Genomic DNA, 25,007 nt, shown 5'->3' with positions numbered 1-25,007 from the left:
GCAGGTGACACAATGCGCATGTCAGTACATTTAAGAAAAGCAAAGATGAGGGAATTGGATTACACTGAAACAAAATATATATGTTAATTAATTCAAATACTATCTTAAATATAATACAAGCTATAATGAAAAATATAATACAAGTAATAGTGGCTTAAAAAGCTTTAGTTTATAAGACTTAAATCCTTAATAAATAAATTCAATTTTCCTCTCAATAAATATTTAAATTTGTGAATAATGTTCTCAATATTTTCATTTGTGTAACTCATACCTGTGCTGTTTTGATTTGCGAAGTAAATAAGAAAGTGCATTAGGTAACAAATCGAGAAGGTTTTGTAATTATTTATACTTTAATATAACTATTTAAATAATATAACTTATAAATATCAATACTATAATGGAATAAGTTCAGTTAAATCTCTAATAAAACATCTGCAAAAGGATTGCTAATTGAAACATGCGAAAATCCTTTACTGACCTAATTTTGGCTTTTTCGTTATCGTTTTTTTTCAGGATCTAAGATGTCGCACAAATCCTGTGTGGAATTAAGCGAAATCAGGAAACTGGATAAAATAGTGCAGCAATGCGAGCTTTACATGTCCAACAATAATATAGACGATCCTGTAAAGAAGCCGCCTTTGAAGGAGTTCAAAAGGAACTGCCTAGCGAAGTCCAATAAGTTTGTGGAGAGGGAACTCTTCTCCCTAATGTGCAACCTGAATAAAATTGAGAAGAAACAAGTCTTTGTATCGGATATCCTGATAAATGCCAGTATGTTTGACGACAAGAAGGAAAGCCTGTCGAGATTCCCGAAAAATGTGGCTGACCATAGCAATCTGGTGTACCACAAGTTCATGAGAGTTAGCTCGACCCATGATGACGACTCGATAGAACTGAAAACCAGGGGTATCACTAAGGACGAACAGGTTTCCAAGAGTACAGCAGATTGCTTCTTCTCGCCGTTGCTAATTAAAACCAATAATAAAAAGGAAGGCATTAAGAAAGGCAAAGGAAACAAAAGCGAGATTCATTTTGAGCCAAATAACATCTCGGTTCAATCTAAAAAGCACTTGGGCTCCAAGTTACCGAAGAAATGTATAAAATGTGATAAGAAAAAATTGTACATCAAAAACTATCAGAGCTCGTCCAGAAGAGAATGCGATTTGCTTTGTACTTATGATCCATTACGCAAAAACAACGATATTTATCAGAGCCACAAAGGAAATAGTAACTCCTATGAGTGCATGATCAAAAACAATAAGTATATTCAAAATGATAAGTCAGCCGAGAATGCTCTGGGGGATCATTACGATGACATGCTGGACAAGGAAGCACTCTTGGGATCCAAGAGTGAGCCAAAAATGCAAGAAGCTACGGAAACGGTACACCTTCTGGAATACATTTAAATTATCATTTCATATTAAATCTTTCCTTTAGCAGATTCTGTCTATGGGAGGAAACATTCTGGACCAGAAGTTGCAAAACAATTACTACCACAAATGGACTCTCCTGCACTATTCGCCTTTTAAAGCTGTCTGGGATTGGGTTATTTTAATTCTGGTCATGTACACGGCGATTTTCACTCCCTATGTGGCAGCTTTCCTGCTCGGAGAACAGGACTACCAACGAAGAAACAACAAATATATAAATTCTGATCCCATTGTCATAATCGATTTAATTGGTAAGTTTTAACTTTCCTCCTGGAAGTACTAATTATATATTTTTGTATATCTTCCAGTGGACGTTACGTTCATTGTAGATATTATAATAAACTTTAGAACCACCTTTGTGAATGGCCAGGACGAAGTGGTATCCCATCCAGGACGTATAGCAGTTCATTACTTAAGTGGCTGGTTTTTGATCGATCTGGTAGCAGCTGTGCCTTTTGATTTACTTTTAGTAGGAAGTGATACCGATGAGGTAAGTTTTATTCCAAATTTAATTTAATAAATATCCTAATTCAATACAATTCTAGACTACTACGTTGATAGGACTGCTCAAAACAGCTCGTCTTTTGCGATTGGTTCGGGTAGCCCGTAAAATAGATCGTTATTCTGAGTACGGTGCTGCCGTTCTTATATTACTGATGGCCACGTTCATATTGATTGCCCATTGGTTGGCTTGCATTTGGTATTTGATATTTAAATATTTCAAGTAATTAGTAATCGAATGATGCCATTTTTTGTAGGTACGCAATCGGTAATGCGGAAAGATCAATCGCATCAAAGAACATTGGTTGGTTGCACTCCCTATCATATGACATTCAAGAACCCTATTTTGAAAACAAAACAGGTGGACCCTCCATAAAGGTAGTCTGTCATTTCCCCTATAAAAAATGAATGGTTTTTTATTAAAGATGTTCTTATTGCAGTCTCGCTATATCACAGCATTATATTTCACCTTTACTTCACTCACATCCGTTGGCTTCGGAAATGTAGCCCCCAATACTGACGCCGAAAAAGCTTTTACCATATGTGTCATGCTCGTTGGATGTACGCAAACTCTCACTTTAATTAAAACATGAATGCATTTTGATTTGTGATACTTTTAATTTCCCATTTAAGCTCTTATGTATGCATCCATTTTCGGAAATGTGTCGGCAATAATACAAAGACTTTACTCGGGAACTGCAAGATATCATACACAAATGTTACGCGTTCGGGAATTTATACGATTCCATCAGGTATATTTCAAGATGTAGTTGAAAATTTTAGAAACCTTTGTTCCCGTTTTCGAAACCGATAGAGCTCCTAGCTTTAAAGCGTGGATGTATTCTTGAAACCATCGATTTCCAAACGGGAACAAAGGAATTTGCAAATGCACAATACTTCTTTATCATCTCTTTTTAGATCCCCAACCCACTAAGACAAAGACTAGAGGAATACTTCCAACATGCATGGACTTACACAAATGGAATAGATATGTCATCATTATTGAAAGGATTTCCTGAGTGCCTTCAAGCAGATATCTGCTTGCATTTAAACAGAAAATTGCTAACAACATGTGCAGCGTTTTCAGATGCCAGTCCTGGTTGTTTAAGGTGAGTTTTATACGCTCCATATAAACATATTAATAAGTTACTATTTATTTTATATTTTAGAGCTTTCTCTCTCAAATTCAAAACGACCCATGCGCCACCTGGGGACATTTTGGTCCACAGAGGAGATGTACTTACCTCTTTGTTTTTTATTGCAAGAGGTTCGATTGAAATTCAAAGAGACAGCAATATGATTGTTGTATTGGGTAGGCCTTATCTTCACCTAATTTTTTAAGAGCTTTATTAAATCTACATAATTTATAGGAAAAAATGATATATTTGGGGAGAACCCCTGCATATATCCAACCCTTGGAAAGTCAAATGGTGTTGTTAGAGCCCTAACCTACTGCGATATCCATAAATTACACAGAGACGACTTGCTAGATGTTCTAGACTCCTATCCGGAGTTCCTCGAGAGCTTCGTAAACAACCTGGTTATTACCTACAATATGAGAGATGTTAGTAATACAAAATCTATAAAATTTGAATAAATTAATGACTTAAAATAATTTTTAGGACGAACACAGCGGTGTTGATATTAAGCATCGCTACTTGCGGGCAAAGTCTTCCGATAAAATGCGGAGCTCGGCCGATATACCTTCTATAAGGATGTAAGCTTTCACCAGGTTTCGGATAAAAAGGATTACAAACTAACACCCTTTAATATTTTTAGAGTTGGACTCCGTTATAAGAAACACAATGTAAACACATCTGTGCATAAAGTTAAGAATGATAATTCTCGCGACTTGAATATTTTCATAGAAAATGAAATCGCAAACTATCATTTAGATTTGTTTGATAACAACAACTAACCATATTTAGCACAATTTTTAATAAAATTATATTCAAATATGTGTATTATGAATTTATTTATTATTAATTTAAAAGGTGAAGAGTGTTTATATTTTATCTCTTAAATATTTTCCGTATTTGACTAATAACCATCGAAATAATCTCCATTAGGTTTAGTAACGATGCTCCAAAAAACAGGCCTATTACACTGCCAATAGCCACTGAAAAATAAAAGTAACTAAATACATTTTTTTAAGAAATATAAAAAGGGAACCTATTAAATCCAATTTTGTTTGAGTCACTGTTCGAAGGTATCGGACCGTTGGTGGCGAAGCAATTTCTATTTCAACAACGTTTTTTCCTTCATATTTTGAGAATTCTTTTTCACGGGACCTTGAAATATATATATATTTGTTTTTATTTTAACTATAGAGAGTTAAATCTGCTTAGTTACTTACCCAACAAAACTAATCTGCTGCTCTATACACGATGGCAGGCAGGCTGTGTTGTATCCAACATAATCTTTTACTTTCGTGACCAGGTTTCCTAACATTTTGAATATTTTAATAAGATTTCAGATTTATTCTCTTTAAAATAACATACCCTCTTCCAAACAAGATACTCCATATATTCCACAATAGTTTCGGCTACCTATTTAGTTATTGAAGTGTTTTTTAAATATTTCTTTGGAAAACCCATATACCTACTTTGATATTTATTACTGAATAAAGTACAATTGCAGAGTTGCATTTCCATTTCACTCCGAATATTGGACATACAGATGGAAAAACTATAAGCAATAAAATAATTTAAAAAAATTCTTTAAATATAAAGCCCTCTGATTAACCTGTATATCGATCCTTCCTCATTGCTCTCGCTTGGGAACTTGCACATCCTTTGAGCTATCGGCTCATTTATAACATCCTTGTTGTTGTGGATCTCTTCAACATTAAAACTATGTATCGAAGGTTCCGAAGTAATGGCATAAAATACAGCATTGAAATAAGGTAGATCTTCAGGACTATTGATGTACAACTAAAATGTAGAGCATTTGAGAAGCACAGTTTAAAAAATATATAATTGTTGTTCTTACATCGTATCGATAAATTAAACCACTTTTAAGGACCAATCTGAAATTTCGGTACTTATCCAAGGAAGTATATCGCAGAGGCATCTCCTCTATACTCGGACTAGTTTATGCATATATTTTAAAATTTATATATTTTGTTAATGATTAGTTTTACTTACTAGTCAAATAAATTGTTTGCCAGAAAGCAGTACCCCATTTCTAGTTCATGAAACTTAAATATTTTCTCGCAATCAGGTAGAATTTTCTCAGCAAAAGTAATTTCTTCCATAAACTCCGAACACTTCTGAGCAAATAGCTAAAAATATACTTTTATGTTTAAAAATACAATAAAAATGAATTAGATCACTAAATACCTCCCTTCTCATATCCAAAATATTAACTCCACATGTGGAATTAAATTTATTACAATAATCCGCCTTTAGGTACAGATTATTTGGATTAATAAAAAGGTAGTCGTAAAGAGTTCGAATATGACTGTACGGCGGATTTTCACCAGGAAATCGTCTTTTTACGGCGTTTGTAAAGACTTCAGTAATTCGATTCTTTGATAAACAGACTCCTATGGATGGGAAGGTATTTATCCAACGACTATATGAAGTTGAAACTCCTATGCTGGTTGAGTCCGTTTCATATCTATGCTTCATAAGAATAAAGATTCTTATCATGTTCCATCCAGAAAATAAAATAACAAACATCCAAAAAATCCTAAAAAGAAAAACGCTCATTAGAAAAATTATACAAATAAATTTTGAGAAGTAAAATACCTTCTTTTACTAAAAACATATTTTGTAAAATCAACCAAAAACTTATATAGTTTTCGAGCCATGTTGTCGCCGGCCAAAGTCCAAATCAATATTGCAGACTGAACCAGGAATCTTGGGGGTATAATTTAGTATGCATGTTTATTTTATACACGCGATTTTTATGTTTTTTATCCTTATCTATAAATCAGAATCAACTAAAACAAAGTTTAACACTTTTAAAATTAATGGGTACTTTTTAGGTCTCTATATCCAGTCTAGTAAAAATTATCCAAATAGCTAATTTACCTCTCTATAGAGTGTGCAATTAAATGTTTTCGGAGATGCAACAATTATAACTGAGAAGATGAGCTTGTTCAAGCGTTGATTTTTATGCTCCATAGCCCACACGCTACTGTTTGGATGCAGTTTAAGAAAAATACATTAAAATAATCATTTACACAAGAAATTTTACAAAATATCTTCAATATATTCCATACTATAAATGGGTCTTCAGATAACTATAACCGATAACTATAACATTTCTAGAAATAATATTTTTAAACAAATGTGTTTGAGTGAATGATTTATGAAGTTAGGCCCGCAGTTTAAAGATATCTTACACATCAATACGTATTATAAACCAAGTAGCAACTAGCCAAGATAGAAAACTATCTGAAGTAGTCGTTGGTTGTCTGTGGTAAAAAGTTATTGTACAATATGTTGGGGAAAGTGAAAAACAGCATCGTTGCCATCTATATGGCAATAGGTAAAAATATTTTGAGTTAAATAAAGTCCTTGATTTCAATATGTATTTGTTCTGCAGGAATATTTTACATTTTAGTCAATATAGACGTTTCATCTACCTATATGGGACCTAAAAGACAGGTAAGTATCTCAAATGATTACCTCCTCATCCCAAAAAACAAAAGCGAAAGTCTGTGCAACTCAGATATATTTCCAGATGTGGCCTGTAGATCATCCAGCAATTGTTTTATACAGACATCATCCTAATGCTTTGCGAAAATTTTATTGGTACAATACCAGAACTCCAATTATGGTTGGAAAAATGCGCCTAAAAAACTACATGCGAAATATGAATATGCTGCCCAGATATATTCCAACAGCTGCTCAATATCAGGATACATTTGCAAGTTCAAAAAGGTGATTCTATTTAATAACACCCGAAACCCTTTAACAAACTATAAAAACTATTTTTTAGGAGCGTCTACAGGAATTATAATCATATGCAAAGTTTTAAAACAACATTACAGCCTGCAACAACAGCGGATTATGTTTCAACTCCAGTGAACCCAATGGATTTAAACAAATATAAAACATTAAATACGATTGCCGTTTCAGCTCCAGTGAATATAATGGAAACCATCCCTGTAACCCGTCCCGTAGATTTTAAAATAGAACCCATAAACCCATTCGTACCGTTAAGGGACAACACTATATCGCATGCAGAACGATTGGTAGGCGATCATAAAAAATGGAGCAGTCCGGATTATTCCAACCATAGTTGGACCAAGTGTCCTGAAAGAATAATGAATTTGGCTGGACAAACTTTAGCAGATTGTTATAGGAACACGATACAGGACTATCCCAAGGACCAATACAGCTCGCAAAGTGTGCCTAGCGAAATACCAGTGACGACAACCAACTTACCGTACCACAATTACGTTGCTCATACCTATTTTACGTTAGACGACGTCATTTTACCCCGATCATCTAACAAATTTGGAGGCACCTCGACTGAATACGAACCAGAATTTCGGCCGAGTCCGGTTTTAACCACACTTATGCCAACAGATGTTTACACCGAGCGATATCACCACACCACCCAGGTTACACCAACAACATCAGAAGCTCCGATATTTCCAAAAACTACACTTATAGATATGGATTTTCGAAGCATTCCGTATATTCCCAGTTCAACTGAATCCACATTCTTTGAGAACACCATTGAGAACCTAACAACTCCAGAGCCGACGATAAGAAGTACGGTTATAACTAAAAATACTACGAATATTTCGTATAAAAATAGGTTAAAATCTCTTAAAGCTGCGAAAAACTATTCATCCAACATCGAAACTAAACTAAAGTTGTTAAAGCTCCATTTGAAAAATTTAGTTACAACAACAGAAACACCAAAGTATATTCAAAACTATACGAAGTCAGCTGTTGTCGATGGAAATACAACCCAAAGCATCATAAACGAAACAACAACCACAGCTGCTCCGAGGAGAATTAATACGAATAGAAAATTGAGAAAATTCCGAGTTTTAGCTTCAACTAGAAAGATTCCAACGCAAAAACCGCACAACACCACTGATACAAAAGTTAAATTGGAACATAAAAAACCAAAAAGAATTTATGAAAGGCGCAAACATTTCAATGTTACTGTTGCCCCCGATATTTCAAAAAGTACAACAACCGAAAATATTGTTCCAATCAAGCATAAACGCAGAAACCCGGTTCGAAAAACGACAATTCAACCCTTTGAAGAAAACTCACGAGTAAGAAACTCAACAAAGTTTATCAGCAACAATATTGTAAAATCTCGTTCTGACAGAATTTTTGACGAAAAAAATGCATTAGTTACGGAATCGGCAATTATGACTATATCCAGTGGCAATATGAAAGTAAGGCAGCCCATTTTAAAAATAAAGCCAAAACAACATAGCTCCAGAAAAATAAATCATATAGAAAATGATAACTTTATCCCATCCCTTCCTATAGAAGTATATTTTAAAAAAGTTAATCAGCAATGAAGTTTAGCAGTCTGAAAATTATATAATTATAATATATTAAATAAAAAATTACAGAGACATTTTGAAGCACAATAAAATATGATTGTTTTATTTAATAACATTTAATAATAAGGGAATATTTAAAAATGAATATATCTGTGTTCCAATTCCACAATTCCAAAAACAAGGGTAAGTGAGAAAATATCAAGCGTCAAGATGCATTCCTGATTTTTTTGATTATTGACCGGAAACAAAACGTGGGTTCTTTCATTTTACATCTTCGGTTGGAACAGTCGCTGAGCTTACAGTAGGTAGGTAATTTTAGAATTTTTGCGAATTAAAATTTTGCAAATTCACTGATAAGTTGTGGAATGAGTGTAAACACAGTTTTTGTGCGTTGGAAACTGAATGGACGCGTGGAGAAGAGTCGATGACTGCAAAAATTTATCCGGCCGCATTGGCATTCAATTATGTGTGAAAGAAAGTACACACATACACACTAATCTGCAGTACACAAAACTTTCAAGTACCATGTCTGGATGACTTTGCCAATTTAATTGTTTGAACATTAAAGTGTTTGACTATTCTTTGGCAAGCGACATTTTGAATACATACGTATACATACATATATTCCGTCCAATACATATGTATGCATTTTTTCGGCTTGCATACACTCGTATTTATGTACATATGTACATACATATGTATGTGCAAAAAATACATACACGCACATACGTCACACATACCCACAGAACGCATCAGTATTATAAGTGAATTTGCAATTTAAAAAGTGTCTTCTATAATTGAAAATAATTAACACCTATAATTCAACAAATATTTAATTGAAACATTATTGTGTCGTGGCAGATATGGCAGATATATTAGATGATCAGTTTGAAACTACTGATTCCGGCGCATCGACCACTTATCCGATGCAATGTTCGGCATTGCGCAAAAACGGATTCGTTATGTTGAAGTCCCGGCCATGCAAGATTGTCGAGATGTCAACTTCCAAGACTGGCAAGCACGGCCACGCAAAGGTTCATATGGTCGGCATTGATATTTTTTCCAACAAGAAGTGAGTATCTATACCTATATTAATAAAAATATATATTCGAAACGAGCCTCTAATCTAATCTTAACAATTATCAACGCGTTTATAAATTAAAAGAATCTGGCTTAACTAATTACACTTCTGTGCCTCTTCGAATTCCTAAAAATATTCATGTGATAAGGTTTTTAACTTAAAATTTCATTTTATAATTTAAGGTATGAGGATATTTGCCCATCTACTCATAACATGGATGTCCCCAATGTTAAAAGGGAAGACCTCCAGTTGATAAGTATAAGTGATGATGGCTTCCTTTGCTTGATGACCGAAGGCGGCGATTTGCGTGAAGACTTGAAGGTTCCAGATGGCGAATTGGGCGATTCTCTGCGTGCTGACTTTGATAATGGCAAGGACCTACTGGTAAGTCGCCTTTTTTCTGTTATCCTTCGCATACAAGTTTTAAACAATTGAACCTTATTTTTTCTTTCATTTGCAGTGCACTGTTCTTAAGGCGTGCGGAGAGGAGTGTGTTATCGCAATTAAGACCAATACTGCTCTGGACAAATAAGCAAAATGTATCGCTGTAAATTTCTGTTGCATTTACATCTGAAGCAAATTTATTCAAAGATGCTGTTATAGGCTAGTTGGCTCTACATCTTAAATCTGGTTCTAACGATTGTAATAAATATAACAGAAACTCAAAGCATCCATGTTTGAATAACAAGTAACAAGATACACGTTTGCCAATAAAATTTTTTACCTAAACGTCAACCATCAATCGCTAAATCCTCAATCTAAATATGTCTTAAGCTTCATAATGGGGAAAAATTATATTCTGTAATATGGGAAAATAAACAACGCTTGTGTGGCGTCACCTAGACTAACGCCAACACGATTCTCATTGTTTTATTGATTCTTCTGGCGGTAAACCGAAAGCTTCGATAATAATAAGTAAGAGGGGAACCATATTTATAGGTACATACATTACTTGATGTATGAAGAGAGAAATTACTTTCTTAAAATGTAATGAATTTTTCATTTGATTCATTTTTGTAGCATATCTTAGTATCAGTATGGGATGGATCATTATTCAAGTTTGCCTATCGACTGGACGATATCTTTAGAAAGTGTTTATCCCCATAAAAAACTATGTAAAAAAGTGATACAGTTTTTTATTTATTTATATTATGTTGAAAGGCATTTGTACACATCATCAGATATAATACAGATATAAATATGAAAATATTGAAGATGGTTTTTTATGTTTTTGTATGGCTCTAAATGGAAAATCCATAAATGACAACCTTTAAAACTAAATTCTGAAATTTGTGTGATTTAAAAAAAACTTTTAAAATAAAAATTAATAAATTTAAGATCAAAATAGAAATAATATCACCATCACTCATATCTGGTCTTTGTTTCAATTCCACGTTCCATTCGGGCACTATTCTCACCGATAGGTCGTTTCGATAGCAACTTTTATACATTCGTACCGGAAATCGATAAGCTTCTTCTTTCTTTTTCTGTGTGTCTTTTTGCGGTACAGTAAGGAGCTAAAAATGTCTTTAAAAAAATCCGTTTATATTAATGTAATCCTTATATTTCAGCTACTATCGAAGCCGAGATAGCACAATGCCTCCCAAGTTCGATCCCACGGAAGTTAAATTGGGTAAGTTTTTACAACCAGTGTGTATATTTCACACCATCAATTAATGTCAATTGTAAATATATATTTTACTTATTTATTGATGTTACATTACAGTCTACTTGCGTTGCGTTGGCGGCGAAGTTGGTGCCACCTCTTCCCTGGCTCCCAAGATCGGTCCCCTCGGTCTGGTAAGGAAATATTCGTTTTGTTTACCTCCTGATCTGTGCTAACATGAGATTTTTGTAGTCTCCCAAAAAAATTGGAGATGACATCGCCAAGGCTACCTCCGACTGGAAGGGTCTGAAGATCACCGTCTGCCTGACCATCCAGAACCGACAGGCTGCCATCTCCGTGGTTCCCTCTGCTGCTTCCTTGATCATCAAGGCTCTGAAGGAACCCCCACGTGACCGCAAGAAGCAGAAGAACAGTAAGTACCGCCGCCCGGCATTTGTGTTTATCCAAAAGTAAACAAATGATCCCTAGGAAATAGGGATAATAATTGAGTTATCCCAAATGCAAGTGCTCCTAACTTATTCCGAATTAATTAAATCTTTATTAACAATCACTTTTTGTGTGATGTTTCAGTCAAGCACAGCGGCAACATCTCCTTCGATGACATTCTGGCTATCGCCCGAGTAATGAGGCCCAGGTCCATGGCCCGTGAACTGAAGGGTACCTGCAAGGAAGTCCTGGGAACCGCGCAGAGCGTTGGCTGCACTGTGGACGGAAAGCACCCGCACGATGTTATTGACGAGCTGAACGAGGGCTCCATTGAAGTACCCGCTGAATAAACAGTTTTTTAATACAGAATTAATAAATTGTACGCGTTACAATATGTAATAATTGACCAAATGGAGAATATTTTTGTCTTACCATCGCCAATTAAAAGGTGATTAAAAGTTTAGGAAAATGGAAACTAGATTCTTTTAACTTGCAAATTGGATTAGTGACAGAAAGATAGCAATATTAAAGCTGATTTAATAAGACTGACATAATTGAAAGGAATTTTGTCTTGAAGGCAAAGGCATTTAGAAGCAGACATTTGGTTTTAGATTTTTAGCAATCAGCTGTTCATAAATATTTTAATTTTAGTCCTTCCATCTCAGAAAATGTGGAATGGTGCTGACTTCGAAACAACTACATTTAATCTGTTTTATATTGTTTTTAATATAGTCTTCAATTAAATGTGAATAGTTTTCCACAATCTTTTTTAAATTGGTTCATTTCCAATTCATAAACCCCCCCCTAAATAGACCATTCTATCGTCACTTTTGACTATTTTTTTTCCATAATAATACAACAAAACAACTGTTTCAATTCGAACTTTTGTAAACGAATTTATTTTATATTCATGAAAAGATCTTCAGCAATCCAACGCAGTGTGGAGCTTCTGTAATCGCCAGCTTACAGCTTCAACTTGGTACGCCTCCAGTGACGGCGCTTAGCGTTGTACCTTTAATGAAAGAAAAAAGGAATTAATATTCGATTCGAAATGTTTGTTTTCAGCACGAGTTTGCCAAAAACGAACTGCATCTGCTTTAAAATGTATTTATAGTTTTCGCAAGCTTATTTGTTTTGATCAAATAGCCGGTTCGAAAAATGCATTTAGGCGCATAGTTTCACGAGCATAATATCATGTTTTTTGTCAAATGCGATATTCATTGCACTTTAGAGCCATACATTAACTTTAAATACATTTTTCACTGATTTTAAAGTTAATTACTTACCGAATGGTGTTTCCAGTACGTAGGCGAACCCATTGAGGAACGGACCTGTTCTGCTTCAGCTTCTTAGCAAGCTTCTGCTTTATCCTGAACGATTTGTGTGCAGCCTGTTAAAGAATGAAATTATGTTAGATTTTCCATTTTGAAATAATCATAATATTTAATGATTGCATAGAATTATTTGGATTTCTTACCATTTCGTGCGTGCGTTTCAAGGGGCTACACCGGAAAGAAAGAAGTAATAGTGGTGGGCCACAATCGATATATTTATTTTTCCAGATTTAAAGTATTTAGGAACGATGGTATATAATTAGGAGAAAATGGAAACGGGTTCATACTACCAAATAAATAGAGTTGTATATTTAGTGTTATATTTATAAAATTATCATCTCTTAAAATTTTACATATTTAATATAGAAAAAACCCAATAACCACGAATAATTTTAACTGTTTATCAGCCCTTGGAATTTTATTTTTTCAATTGCTTCTATAATCCGGCAAGTTAATAAACAAAGTTAGTTTAAAATTCATATTTTCATTACTTTCCTAGGGGTTATATTAATATAATATTTACCATCAACATTGGAAAATCGTCCTTTCATCATTTATTATTGGAAATATTTTAAATCGGGAAAGAGTGAATTTCTTAATGAATACCAGGAATATATAATAGTTATTAAATATTATATTTAAACAAAAAACAATTAAAAATTATATAGTTAATGTTTACACAACATATTTATTAATGTGGCGCCAATAAAAAAGAGCCTACAAATTTGTTTTTTAACCATTTGGTATTGAAACATTACCATTAAAAATACCATATTGCTGCATCCACCTATAGTAAAGAATAGATTTAAATAAAACCTTGTAAATATTAATTTTTCTTTGTCTTGTTATTAATTTAAAACCTTAAAAGAGGATATATATATTTGTGATTCGTTTAATGCACCCGATTGTATATTTATCGCCAATTTTCGCACATTATGCACTATCGTGTGAAACCTCCCCTAAGATTTGTGTTCTAAAACCATTATTTCATTTCCTCTACACTATGCATCGTTCCATTTTCAATAGGTGTCAGTGTCATCATTTATCAATTATCGTTTGATTATTATATTTTACAATATAATATGTGTTTAACAAAAGTCAGAAACATCTCCTCCTAAGGGCAATGAAACAGTAGACTGCAGTTTTCATCATACTTGTGCATTACATGCATTGAAACGCAATGTCAAACCATCATACATAGTATTTGCTTTGTAAACTGTTTTTAAGTTAAAATCCATATCCATAAACAGTGTAAAAACAAACACCTACAAAACATACATCTGCATCTATATAATACGCGTCTGGAAACACAAAACACAAAAGAAAAAACTGATTTACAATGCGCGAATTTAAGGTTGTTGTGCTTGGGTCGGGGGGAGTTGGTAAATCAGCCCTCACAGTGCAATTCGTTTCGGGATGCTTTATTGAAAAGTACGATCCCACAATTGAAGATTTTTACCGCAAGGAAATAGAGGTACGTAAACGTTCATATGGATATCATCGTGCAGGCATAATCAATTTACAAACGGACCGCAGACACACGCATTAACTTATGTATATGTATATACTAAGCGTAATCGCGACATACATACTAACGTCTGTGCTTACATGCACATACACATACATATATATATGTACATATGTTTGTATGTATTTATATACGTATATATATATATGCAGATACATATAATGGGCGATTAATTGTATATCCACATATAGTTTGCTCTTCTAGGTGCGAAATGTGGCCAACTCTACGTAATTATGTGTACACGGGAAGTTATAAGCCCACACGCACTACTTTATTCCCGAATAATCGGGCCTACGGGATGTATGTATTTACATATGTATGTATGTATTTACATATGTCTGTGCATCCGACATACATAGTGCGGCTAGGCGTGGGTGTTGGTGCAAGGATTAATAGCAAAAGCTAGTTTTAAAATGAATCATTTATGTCGGCTCTCGAATGGGGGTCTACCCTGTAGATACATATATGTATTTGTATCTTTAAAATTGATATCTTATGCGTCGGCAAACTGCATTTTTTTGTTACCCTTATGTATGCAGTACATTCGCCCAGCCCACAATGCAACTCTCGTTTTATTCTGCCTCCTAAACTTGTTCGCCAGATATAAGTGACACATGCATGCACACACTTACACTTACAGGCCCCCAGAGTCGAGTAATATTTCGCGATTTAACGAAACCCAGTATTAATTCTTAAAATATGTACACATATCTTTATCTTTGTGGGAAACCGTCTTACTCAAATGTAACTAATTCGCTTCAGGACAAAGAAAGTACATACACGCCCTAAGTACTCTCCCACACCCCACCTACATTACAGAAGCACTTGCACAACCTCCCCAACCAAGCAAACTTAATATCAATAAGTAAATAATTGCTGGAACTGGTCAAAACGAAAATAAACTGAACTGTTTATGAGTAGATATCCATTGAGCTTCGCAAGATACTCTTTCAATCGAGTGGGTGGGTTGGGGTGCCCCCCCCAAGTCCTTTGTTCTATTTCTTTTATTGAGTTTTTGAAATTAATATTATCTTTTTTTGTTAATAGGTTGACAGCTCTCCATGCGTTTTGGAAATTCTCGATACAGCGGGCACAGAGCAATTTGCATCCATGAGAGATCTCTACATCAAAAACGGTCATGGTTTTATTGTAATGTATTCACTAACCAATCATCAGACATTTCAGGTATGAAATCAACAAAATAAATAATAAAAAATAGCTATTCTAGTGCTAGTTCTAAACTACATAATTCATTTATTTATGCAGGATATATCTAGTATGAAAAATGTGATCACTCGAGTTAAAGGAAGTCAGCCAGCACCCATCCTACTAGTCGCGAACAAATTTGATTTAGATTGCCAAAGAGAGGTATCCACCGCTGAAGGTAAGCATTTTTCGCCATTCATTTTTAAGCTAATTAACTAAAAAATTGAATTTTTTATAGGTAATGCCTTGGCACAACTGTGGGACTGTCCATTTATTGAAGCATCAGCTAAGGATCGGATAAACGTAAACGAAGTATTCGCCACAATTGTTCGAGAGATGAATTTGACGCAAGAGAATCGGCAAAAAAAAAATTACTGTTGTTGTACGCTTTTATAGAAATTTTGTAAAATTGTAAGATTATTATAGTTAAAAAATAAAATTACTAATATTTAATAGATAACGAATATTTAAATGGGTTTAATTCTAAACAAACTGTGAGGAAGTGAGTCATCAGATGATTTAAACAGAAAGTTTAGAACGTTTTTGAAAGTGATTCATGGACCTGATGCTACTTATGCATAACTAGACTAGAATAATTAGTTTTTTGCCAAGTACTTCTTCGGAGAAACGCCTCATGGCGGTACCTAGCACCTAGTGGCGTCGTAATACAAGCCTCCCATTTGTTTGCAGTGGAAATCAGTTTCCGCTTAACTTGCACTTCTCAAAAAATGTCGAGAGGTGATGCGTTATTTTTAGATGAGTCATCGCCGCTGACCACACCTACAGATGGTTTCTCCGCAACTCTCTCTTCGGAGATTTTGAAAATCAGAAGGCCATTGGTTTGAATTGATTAACCTGGAGGTTTATCTCTTTTTATTAGCATTTTTTTGTGTATTTAAGTCGTAATCATTATATTAATTATAGAAATTTTGATGACGGCAAAGTGCCAAAATGAATTAAAGCCACAGAAACGTATTTGTTTTTTTTTTTTTAAATGAACACACACAACAAACTTCAATGAGTTGTACATAAAGAAATACTATAAAATTTGAAAAATATTTAATTTAGAATAATACAAAATATAAAACTTTTAGGTCTAATACAGATGTATACATTTCAATTAATTGATTTTATACCATTCCAAATCGTCAGGTTTGTGGGAAGACGGCGGATTTACAATGGTCTGTGCGTCGTTGAACATATTACTGCAAATGTTATCTTCAATCTGAAAGGAGAAAAAGGTTAATTACATACTCCAATTAAGAATATTGGTCATGAAGCACCCACCTGAAGGGAAGACACTAAGTTATCTGGACAGTCAAGCACGCTTAGGCCAGATTCTGCAAAGAAATATATGGTAATGGGTAATATTAATAAATGTAGGCGACAGAATAGAGTTTGTTTAGCCGTCTATCTTAAGATCCGCAGTATATAGACTTGGGAATAACGTGATTCTCTACCCCCACCCGCCCTCTTAACAATTTGTGGATATAAACATATAGATATAGTAGGTGTTGGTAGGTGTATGCGTATTTCGAGCGTTATCTAGCAATATCTCTATAGACATAGAGCCCGAGGGCCAACAAGTCACTTGTCTTGTCTAACTGCTTACGCTAGTTGGTGTGTGTGGGAACGAGACTTACGCATTCTGGGATCATTCCATGAAGTCGTTCGATCAATGTGATTTATAAAGTAAATGTCTCCGGTCTCGGTAACTGCCTGCTCCCAACCATCCGGCAGTGGACCCAAGTTGTTAGCAATGGCCGATGTGGTAGTTTGTTTTGTTGTTTGCAAAACATCTATTCAAACAAAAGCGATGAATTACAAACCAAAATAAATAAAAAATTAAAAGACAAATGTATTGAGGAATAAAAAATAAGGAGATTTTGAAAAAAAAACAACACACTATCAGAGTTAAACGGGCCATTCCCACTCCTTGGGATTCTTCCTAACTTTATTTGGCTCAACCAATTTATGCCTTTGTCTTCAAACTTTCAAAACGCCTCGAACCTATATTCATTTTCATGTTCCAAAACCTCTTTAAATTCTATTTTTGATAATTTCATTTCATTTCAACTAAATTATAAACCCACCATTCTGCTTTATTCGCTCGGCCATTAGGTTCTGCTGTTGGCGAAATTGAATTCTTGGATCCTCCCACTGCGTCGTTTTTGTAGTGTGGCTGGAAATTAAAACAAATATTTAATATAATTTACACATTTCATAGTTTATTTTGTTCTGTACTCACTTCAAGTAATAGATCTGACCGTCGTTGGTCTTGGCCTGCTCCCAGCCTGGCGGCAAGGCACCCCGTAGCAACTGCAACTGTATGGGGCTTACCACGTCATAGGAGCGCTGCTTCTTGTGCACTGTCTGCGTGGTCATCGGCATGTCCTGGACCATGGACATGCCGTCCAGCTCAATGCTACTTGCCGGAGCTCCAGCTCCGGCCCCGCCGGCACCAGCACCAGCCCCACCGCTTGGGAACTCGGCAGCACTATTCTCTGGGAAAGTGGGCCCAGCAGTGGGTGGCTGGTTGGTTGGATTGGTCGGATCGCTACGTTGACGGACATTGTAGTTTTGCTGCAGCGAGGCGGGGCTGCTGCGGGCGCGGAAGTGATGTATCGCCAAGTTTCTCTGCTGCGGCGACGGCTGGATCTGTGGGATGGTGGATATGGCCGGCTGCCCGTCCACGGGCTGGGCCGTGTTGGCGAGGCTGCTGATGCTGTTGAGACTGCTGATGTTCGATTGGGAGCCAGCGTCATAGGTGGAGTCGGCGCTGTTGGCCCGCGAGTGCGACGGGGCTGGGGGCGTGAAAAATGAATTGGGCAACTTCCGCATGCGGAAGGGGAGCTGCAGGGGACGCTTGGCGTCACCCGGATTCAACACGCTGTCGAACAGGAGCCGCAAATTGTCGTCCGTGTCCTGGTTAACGCGCACAACCAGGTTGTTGGGCGACTTAATCGGCGGCAACATGTCCTCATCGGCGATCTCCTTCTCAATCAGGCTGTTTGTATTGCTTGAAGACATGGTCGTTAACATATAAAAAGGCACTTATTGTATACAAAAAGTTACTACATAAAATTATCTTATCAAGCATGTAGTGTATATATATGTCCGGCCATATACATATCACTCCATATTCTTAAACGAAACTATAACATAAAGGTGTTAAAATTAAACTTCGTTGCAATAAATAATAGTAATAATAATAATTCAACGGAACTGCCAACATAAAACAAACACTCTTGAGGAACACCATCCAGCACGCTTTGTCCACACTTTCGATAAAATTCTCCATTCCCTATTTATCGACCTGTTGCGTTGGAATGTGCTGTATACACCTATCCGTTTTCTTTGTTAAGCATACCTAACAAAATAGTTTCTTTTTAAAAGAAACATTATTAATCTTAAAACGAATATTACTATTATAAAATTAACGTCCTTTATTTAAATAAATCCTAAATTTAAAATTATTTAGGTCATTAAGTAACTTTTTTTAAGCTATTCAAATCAAGAGCCTTATTAACAAATAAAAATGACTTCCCCTTATATTATATTTATTTAATGTTTTATTGTGAATATATCGATCTTTTCGATAATAAACAACAATACAAAATTTTTTAAACTAAAGAAAAGTTGTGAAGGAATAAATGAAATAGGAACGTGAAAATTTATAATACCGATCTTTAAATGATATCGATATATCGTCGGCGTTATTTGTATAAAGTTTGAAAATTGAGTTTGTTTGGTAGTCTGGTCTCGACTATTTATATTTTGCAGCCCAAATTAAAAATCCATCTTCAAGAAATATATCAAAACAAATACCGTCTTTTGATATTTTGTCAAATTCAATATCGATATAAATATATCAGTTTAACAAAGAATATCGATATATTGATGGTTTGATATAGTATCAACAACCCTAAAGAACACAAGTTCACAATAAACCAAATTCAGACGCATTTTACTCCACAATAATTAATGTCTCATGAATCAAATGTAAAATGATCAGCGCGCTACTCAGCATATTCTGGATTCCCCTCGGGGGGTTTCTGTCATTTTTGGTTTTCATTTCCGCAATCAACAAATCCATCGGAGTGCGGAAGGCCTATGTGAACCTTCTCCTAAGGATATTTGAGGTAAATGGCGAACCGATAGTCCTTTTATTTCGAGGAAAGTGAGTTAATGATGTGATTTGTGTATGATTTCCTTCTCCGTAAAGCCAAGGCAATTCCAATTGTGTCACACTCCAAAGTCCATAAATATAGTCAGCGTAAAACTGATATGTCTACCTTACGCATGTACACAACCTTCAGAGGCACCCACATAAAAGGGTTCTCTAGGTGATTTTTTTTAAATTCTTATGGAACCCTATAGTTTATGGTTGGGAAAATCCTTGAATACCTCTTAAACTGCCATGTGGAGAAAGGAATGTACTGCCAATCGTTACCTCACTTGATTAGACATATAATACTCTTATCAGTAGATAATCCGGCGACAAGTTGAATGTAACTAAATGTATTTCCATTTCTAGTACGGCCGTGTCAGTATAGAGACAGCATCCAAAGAAAACCAGACATTTTCCCGCAATCCAAAGACTGACGACAAACAGGGAGTGCAACTAGTTGACGATGCGGACTCCAAAGAGGCTACAAATGGAGTTGCTCCATTGATTACCAGAGATGCAGTCCTTCTTCCCCAAGCTCAGGAACCGGCGCCAGAGAAACCAGTTTCCTCTAAAAAGGTACGCCCGTACTTATGTCGTATAAACTCTAATCTAATCAGTGTCACCTTCTGCTATCCAGGATGAAATAAACTTTGATTTTGAAAAGTGTTTGGACTATGTGAAGTCGGGCGTAGAGGCCATTATCGAAGACGATGTAACATCCCGTTTCGAGGCGGAGGAGTTGAAGAACTGGAATATGCTGACACGCACCAACAGACATTACGAATTCATTTCCTGGAAAATAACTCTAATATGGATGGTCGGCTTCTTTATACGATATGTATTTTTGATGCCGCTCCGAGTATTGGTTTGCTTCGTTGGTGTAAGTGTAATTGTTTGATTCAATGGCTTTTTACACCAAGACTCGACTGCGGAAAACTTTCAACTGTTCGATGTGGGGGGGACTGAACTGACAAGTCGGATTTTAAATCAAAATCAAAAATGTGAAGAATAGTAAGGTGGAGAAACAAAAGCGAAAAAGATTTGGATCGTGCAACGCAGCGTAATGTTTTGCTTTCGCTAATTGCAGTTGGATCGTTTTATGTTACTTGTTAACTATTAGCTTTTTTCTATTCGGTTTTGTGTATTACTTAATTTGTAGAAGTAAACACGTTTCGGTATCCTTCGTGCGCGTTTTTTAAGCCAGTTTATGTTACTTGTTATTTATTTAATATTTTTTTTAATATAATACTATTTGATTCCTAGGTTTTATTTACAGTATTTGCTAACTTTATTGTGGCTTTAATACCTTTCCGATATTTACGGAATTCTTTAGCGAGCTTGTCGTTCAAAATCACGTTCCGCCTTATAGCAAGTTCTTTGTCATCCCTTATAAAGTTCCACAATAAGCAGTATAAGCCCACAGTTTCTGGGTTCTGTGTAGCAAACCATACCTCTCCCTTGGATGTGGCGATATTGTCGACAGATTGTACCTATTCTTTGGTGAGAAAGATGTTTTATCTTAATTTCTTCATTTCAAAATGGTTTCATATAAAATTTAAAAATTCATGCATGTACCCACTGCGCATCCTTGAGTGTTTGTTTTATTGTTGAAGTACTAACTACTAAAGGTTAATTACAATCATTGCACTTATATTTCTTCTTCGGAATATCCATATACAATAGTCAGCCATAAATACAATTGTTTATTGGCCGACAGCCCAGTAACTGAAGATATATTACTCAAAGGTTCTATTTGTTTTCTTCCGATTCTCGTTATCACACGGTTTACAGTGTTCGCTTGCCATGGCCGATAGCCATTATCTTTTTGGACATGGAGTTTAGACCCGACATATGTATATTAACATACCTACTGGCATCGATAGCTTTCGGCCAGCCTTGTTGGCATAAATTTTGTTTTTATAACAACTTGATAACTTATCCGATAATTGGGTTCAGAAATCATCAGAAATGCTGACAGTGTATGCATGAATTTAAACATTAAACAACGGGTGCAATTTTAAATGTTCTATTAGTCTAAGTAGAAATTGCTTTTGTCTCCGTCCCCACCTAATTGTGTGTCTTTAAAATTGTTGCGTTTTTCGCTAATTGTTTGATTACTTCGCTTGCAGTATCAGTATGCTAAAGTGTAGTCCGGAAAGGTAAGCATTGGATTACCAATTATTTATTATTTTGCTTTATTGCGTTTATGGTTTTCTTTGGATTATTTTTCTTATGAGTTGCGCCGGCGATTATTTTCAGCGGTTTTATGGGGCAATGTGGGGAGGGCTCGGCAATCCATATATGCCCCCAATCAATTTCCAGTTCGAGAGAATTAAATGCTGACCTTTAGATTCCAATTGAACGATAACGCGTGATCACAAATTGACGTATTGCGCAATCTAAGAACAAAAAAGGGTTAAGATATCAGAATATTCACGTCACTCTATTTACAGAATAATCAATGAATGCACATAGGTCGGGCTATAATTGACTGACTTGACGCACACACATTAAGAACATTCTAAAATGTGAGTCAACAAGCCAATTGTAAAGTTAACACCAGCAATAAAATCCTTTTCAAACGATTTTCAGTGACCCCCAATCAATCCAACCCCCAAAAATCCAAAACCCAATCAAGTATCTGCACCAGACGTTCAAGCTCATTATAAACTGAATTCCCTCAATGTTCCCATTTTCATTTTGTGCCATCTTAGGTAGTATGGTTAACGGTCTGCACGGCAGCCGTGGGCTATCTGAAGGATGGGCCCTATAAGCGGCAAGTGGTCAATAAGGTGCTTAGCATGTGCTTCGGCGTCTTATCCAGCGCGATATCGGCGGTAATAACTTACCACAATGAGGAGAATCGCCCGTCATCCGGTATTTGTGTTGCCAATCATACCAGCCCAATCGATGTGCTGGTTTTGATGTGCGATTCCACTTACTCTCTGGTAAGGCATCTTTTTTTTTAAAGACACATTCAAGATACTAAACACTTATAGATTATTTTGATTGTTTTTTTTCTTTCTTGAATTTGTTTCTTTAGTTTCCATAGTAGTTGGAACTAGAACACCTAAATTGTAATCAAGTAATTTATACAGAAGAACCTAGTGCTCCTAGATTTCTAGTCACTGTTTAAGTTCTTATTCTTCGTACTTTTGGTACCAATATTTTTAATTCTTAAATCTATAATTGAATGCCATTTCTGCCTGGGTAAATGGCAGAGTAGAAACCCTACTTAAACACTTAATCTCTCATTATTAGAACATTGGCTTTCCCCCTATATGCACATGCAGGTACTAACCCCAATTATACTTTCCTTTTGGTGATGGTTTTTTGATTTGCATGTCTGCTTATTTTTAAATGTGCTTTCTATGTTTGGTGTTGCAAAAAGCCTTTTCGAAGTAAGCTAACGTGGATCCGCGTCACTTTGTAGATTGGCCAGCGACATGGTGGCTTCTTGGGCGTTCTCCAGAGAGCTCTGGCCCGAGCTTCGCCGCACATTTGGTTCGAACGAGGCGAGGCCAAGGATCGCCATTTGGTTGCCGAAAGGCTGAAGCAGCACGTTTCGGATCCCAACAATCCACCGATTCTCATCTTCCCGGAGGGAACCTGCATCAACAACACATCCGTAATGCAGTTCAAAAAGGGCAGCTTCGAAGTGGGTGGCGTCATCTATCCGGTTGCCATCAAGTGAGTCTGGAAACCGAGTATATCTTATCTGTATCTTGTATCTAAAACATGATGCTCCCCAGGTATGATCCGAGATTCGGTGATGCGTTCTGGAACAGTGCCAAGTACTCGATGATGCAGTATCTGTACATGATGATGACCTCGTGGGCCATCGTGTGCGATGTGTGGTATCTGCCGCCAATGTACCGACAGGAGGGCGAGTCCGCGATAGACTTTGCGAATCGCGTGAAGAGTGTGATTGCCAAGCAGGGAGGCTTAATTGATCTAGTCTGGGACGGACAGTTGAAGCGAATGAAACCAAAAAAAGAGTGGAAGGAGATTCAGCAAGTTGAGTTTGCAAATCGATTAAAGTCGGATTCCACATAATTTAAAAACAAAAAACAAAAAAACAAGCAACAAAACACTACAGTGACTGTAAGCGATATACATGATTTTTTTTATAATTTGTATTGCAGCGACTGTAATTTGTATAAATTACGATTAAATATTGGATGGTTTAATAAATGATGAAGTCAAATGTAATTAAAATAATTTAACTATTTAAATAATAACACACAATAAAAGATATCTGATAAACTGATAAATGGCGCTGGAATGCCCAGCATCTGCAAATGAGTTGTAAATGATGAGTTTTGTTATGCAAAAATAGAGGCTATCGCGAAGAAGTTGAAGGTGAGGCATTAGTTACAAAACAAAAGACGGCCAGGTCAGCGACCTTGTTTCAAAATTTGTAAAGACCCAAAAGCAAAAGGCCAAGTTGGTGAAGAGAAATTCTATTGCCAATTACTGATTCCATGGTAGAGTGTATTAATACGAATGATTCAGTGTCGCCTACAGTATTTATTTGAGATTAATTGCCAAACTATAGTGGTAATTAAAAAAGGCTTCCGTGTTTTCAAAAGGCATTTGTTGGCAGTGGATAATTCCCGGCATGTCTGCAGCCTAACCCTGAACTGTCGCCAAACCAGCAAATGGGCGTTGAAGAACCGCTATTACCGATAATAATGGTATCCAAGCATCTATCATATATATACAAATATATAGATATATATATATATAATGTTGGAAATGTGCGGGCAATCCATATTGTTAAAAATCACGAGTCAATAGGTCTGGCCTTCATAAATCTGTTAGGCTCATTGCCAATCGCAAGTGAGCGATTTACAATTAACAAATACCTAGATACTGGTTTATTATTAGATATGTTTATACATGGGCATCGCATCTGATGTCTGATGCTTGATGATGAAAAATATAATTCATATCCATATGCATATGGATTCATCCGAATGAAAACACTTGTGGCTATTGCTATTCGATCCCCGATTTCCAAACACACACTCACAGATGCCGTGATGTTTTTTTATAAACTGGAGCATTTCTGAATGTTTATTCAAATGGCAATCTGACCGATCTGAAGATCGGAGATTGCATGTACACAGCATCCCCATCCCCATCATCATCATCATCATCATCATGATTGGGGGTTCCTATGAATAAATGTATGCGCAACTCATTTATTT

At 35.8% G+C, this 25,007-nt stretch overlaps 9 protein-coding genes across 23 annotated transcripts; 6 read left to right on the top strand and 3 right to left on the bottom strand.

Annotated features, from left to right (window-relative positions):
* The first annotated feature begins 226 nt into the window (after positions 1 to 226).
* On the top strand, positions 227 to 3,889 carry LOC6494226 (potassium voltage-gated channel unc-103). 4 transcript variants are annotated; one of them, XM_032450944.2, is made up of 13 exons: positions 227 to 314; positions 514 to 1,382; positions 1,441 to 1,681; positions 1,739 to 1,920; positions 1,976 to 2,130; positions 2,189 to 2,309; positions 2,372 to 2,492; positions 2,565 to 2,683; positions 2,850 to 3,040; positions 3,101 to 3,243; positions 3,302 to 3,495; positions 3,554 to 3,648; positions 3,711 to 3,889. In XM_032450944.2, exons 2-13 carry the CDS (start codon positions 522 to 524, stop codon positions 3,847 to 3,849), a joined length of 2,562 nt encoding a protein of 853 aa, XP_032306835.1. In that variant the 5' UTR covers positions 227 to 314; positions 514 to 521; the 3' UTR covers positions 3,850 to 3,889. The 4 variants fall into 4 exon arrangements, with proteins under 4 accessions (XP_032306835.1, XP_032306833.1, XP_014762674.2 ...); XM_032450942.2 differs by having other exon boundaries at positions 1,438 to 1,681; XM_014907188.3 differs by having other exon boundaries at positions 256 to 330; positions 1,438 to 1,681.
* Positions 3,890 to 3,912: 23 nt separating this feature from the next.
* On the bottom strand, positions 3,913 to 5,617 carry LOC6496321 (the record flags this gene model as incomplete). The annotated part of the gene is made up of 9 exons (XM_032451054.2): positions 3,913 to 4,050; positions 4,104 to 4,222; positions 4,288 to 4,375; positions 4,433 to 4,480; positions 4,537 to 4,619; positions 4,677 to 4,864; positions 4,923 to 5,019; positions 5,078 to 5,214; positions 5,273 to 5,617. Coding segments are annotated over 9 exons (1,212 nt in total), but the record flags the coding sequence as incomplete, so codon positions are not given.
* A 731-nt stretch (positions 5,618 to 6,348) lies between these two features.
* Positions 6,349 to 8,500, top strand: LOC6502512. 3 transcript variants are annotated; one of them, XM_032450506.1, is made up of 5 exons: positions 6,349 to 6,428; positions 6,486 to 6,547; positions 6,612 to 6,823; positions 6,882 to 8,181; positions 8,238 to 8,319. In XM_032450506.1, exons 1-5 carry the CDS (start codon positions 6,380 to 6,382, stop codon positions 8,244 to 8,246), a joined length of 1,632 nt encoding a protein of 543 aa, XP_032306397.1. In that variant the 5' UTR covers positions 6,349 to 6,379; the 3' UTR covers positions 8,247 to 8,319. The 3 variants fall into 3 exon arrangements, with proteins under 3 accessions (XP_032306397.1, XP_032306396.1, XP_032306395.1); XM_032450505.2 differs by having other exon boundaries at positions 6,624 to 6,823; positions 6,882 to 8,500; XM_032450504.2 differs by having other exon boundaries at positions 6,882 to 8,500.
* A 135-nt stretch (positions 8,501 to 8,635) lies between these two features.
* On the top strand, positions 8,636 to 10,237 carry LOC6494227 (eukaryotic translation initiation factor 5A). Of its 2 annotated transcripts, none has more exons than XM_014907189.3 (4): positions 8,636 to 8,726; positions 9,283 to 9,493; positions 9,685 to 9,886; positions 9,963 to 10,237. In XM_014907189.3, the coding sequence occupies exons 2-4, from the start codon at positions 9,285 to 9,287 to the stop codon at positions 10,032 to 10,034; spliced, it is 483 nt and encodes a 160-aa protein (XP_014762675.1). In that variant the 5' UTR covers positions 8,636 to 8,726; positions 9,283 to 9,284; the 3' UTR covers positions 10,035 to 10,237. The 2 variants fall into 2 exon arrangements, with proteins under 2 accessions (XP_014762675.1, XP_001960699.1); XM_001960663.4 differs by having other exon boundaries at positions 8,660 to 8,722.
* A 689-nt stretch (positions 10,238 to 10,926) lies between these two features.
* LOC6494228 (60S ribosomal protein L12) lies at positions 10,927 to 11,966 on the top strand. Of its 2 annotated transcripts, none has more exons than XM_014907190.3 (5): positions 10,927 to 11,011; positions 11,074 to 11,135; positions 11,229 to 11,302; positions 11,361 to 11,541; positions 11,700 to 11,966. In XM_014907190.3, exons 2-5 carry the CDS (start codon positions 11,099 to 11,101, stop codon positions 11,903 to 11,905), a joined length of 498 nt encoding a protein of 165 aa, XP_014762676.1. In that variant the 5' UTR covers positions 10,927 to 11,011; positions 11,074 to 11,098; the 3' UTR covers positions 11,906 to 11,966. The 2 variants fall into 2 exon arrangements, with proteins under 2 accessions (XP_014762676.1, XP_044571814.1); XM_044715879.1 differs by having other exon boundaries at positions 10,966 to 11,006.
* Positions 11,967 to 12,425: 459 nt separating this feature from the next.
* On the bottom strand, positions 12,426 to 13,175 carry LOC116654698 (60S ribosomal protein L39). The gene is made up of 3 exons (XM_032450507.2): positions 13,033 to 13,175; positions 12,842 to 12,945; positions 12,426 to 12,567 (listed from the first exon to the last, which is right to left on the bottom strand). The coding sequence occupies exons 1-3, from the start codon at positions 13,033 to 13,035 to the stop codon at positions 12,519 to 12,521; spliced, it is 156 nt and encodes a 51-aa protein (XP_032306398.1). The 5' UTR covers positions 13,036 to 13,175; the 3' UTR covers positions 12,426 to 12,518.
* Positions 13,176 to 13,831: 656 nt separating this feature from the next.
* On the top strand, positions 13,832 to 16,080 carry LOC6494229 (ras-related protein Rap-2c). The gene is made up of 4 exons (XM_001960660.4): positions 13,832 to 14,363; positions 15,465 to 15,602; positions 15,684 to 15,801; positions 15,862 to 16,080. Exons 1-4 carry the CDS (start codon positions 14,229 to 14,231, stop codon positions 16,017 to 16,019), a joined length of 549 nt encoding a protein of 182 aa, XP_001960696.1. The 5' UTR covers positions 13,832 to 14,228; the 3' UTR covers positions 16,020 to 16,080.
* Positions 16,081 to 16,660: 580 nt separating this feature from the next.
* On the bottom strand, positions 16,661 to 18,940 carry LOC6496320 (transcriptional coactivator yorkie). 2 transcript variants are annotated; one of them, XM_001960659.4, is made up of 5 exons: positions 17,872 to 18,940; positions 17,717 to 17,805; positions 17,267 to 17,422; positions 16,911 to 16,963; positions 16,661 to 16,848 (listed from the first exon to the last, which is right to left on the bottom strand). In XM_001960659.4, exons 1-5 carry the CDS (start codon positions 18,663 to 18,665, stop codon positions 16,744 to 16,746), a joined length of 1,197 nt encoding a protein of 398 aa, XP_001960695.3. In that variant the 5' UTR covers positions 18,666 to 18,940; the 3' UTR covers positions 16,661 to 16,743. The 2 variants fall into 2 exon arrangements, with proteins under 2 accessions (XP_001960695.3, XP_032307188.1); XM_032451297.2 differs by lacking the exon at positions 17,267 to 17,422.
* A 568-nt stretch (positions 18,941 to 19,508) lies between these two features.
* LOC6494231 (glycerol-3-phosphate acyltransferase 3-like) lies at positions 19,509 to 24,107 on the top strand. Of its 7 annotated transcripts, XM_032451296.2 has the most exons (7): positions 19,510 to 19,765; positions 20,161 to 20,370; positions 20,432 to 20,674; positions 21,058 to 21,294; positions 22,509 to 22,742; positions 23,228 to 23,484; positions 23,547 to 24,107. In XM_032451296.2, the coding sequence occupies exons 1-7, from the start codon at positions 19,631 to 19,633 to the stop codon at positions 23,848 to 23,850; spliced, it is 1,620 nt and encodes a 539-aa protein (XP_032307187.1). In that variant the 5' UTR covers positions 19,510 to 19,630; the 3' UTR covers positions 23,851 to 24,107. The 7 variants fall into 7 exon arrangements, 6 of the variants coding, with proteins under 6 accessions (XP_032307186.1, XP_014762678.1, XP_032307187.1 ...); XR_006507333.1 differs by lacking the exons at positions 23,228 to 23,484; positions 23,547 to 24,107 and adding an exon at positions 21,924 to 22,322 and having other exon boundaries at positions 19,509 to 19,765; positions 22,387 to 22,529; XM_014907191.3 differs by lacking the exon at positions 21,058 to 21,294 and having other exon boundaries at positions 19,511 to 19,765.
* Positions 24,108 to 25,007: the final 900 nt, after the last annotated feature.

The sequence above is a fragment of the Drosophila ananassae genome, chromosome 3L (assembly GCF_017639315.1).
Source record: "Drosophila ananassae strain 14024-0371.13 chromosome 3L, ASM1763931v2, whole genome shotgun sequence".
Lineage (NCBI taxonomy): Eukaryota > Metazoa > Arthropoda > Insecta > Diptera > Drosophilidae > Drosophila > Drosophila ananassae.
This window is presented reverse-complemented; position numbering and strand designations above follow the sequence as displayed.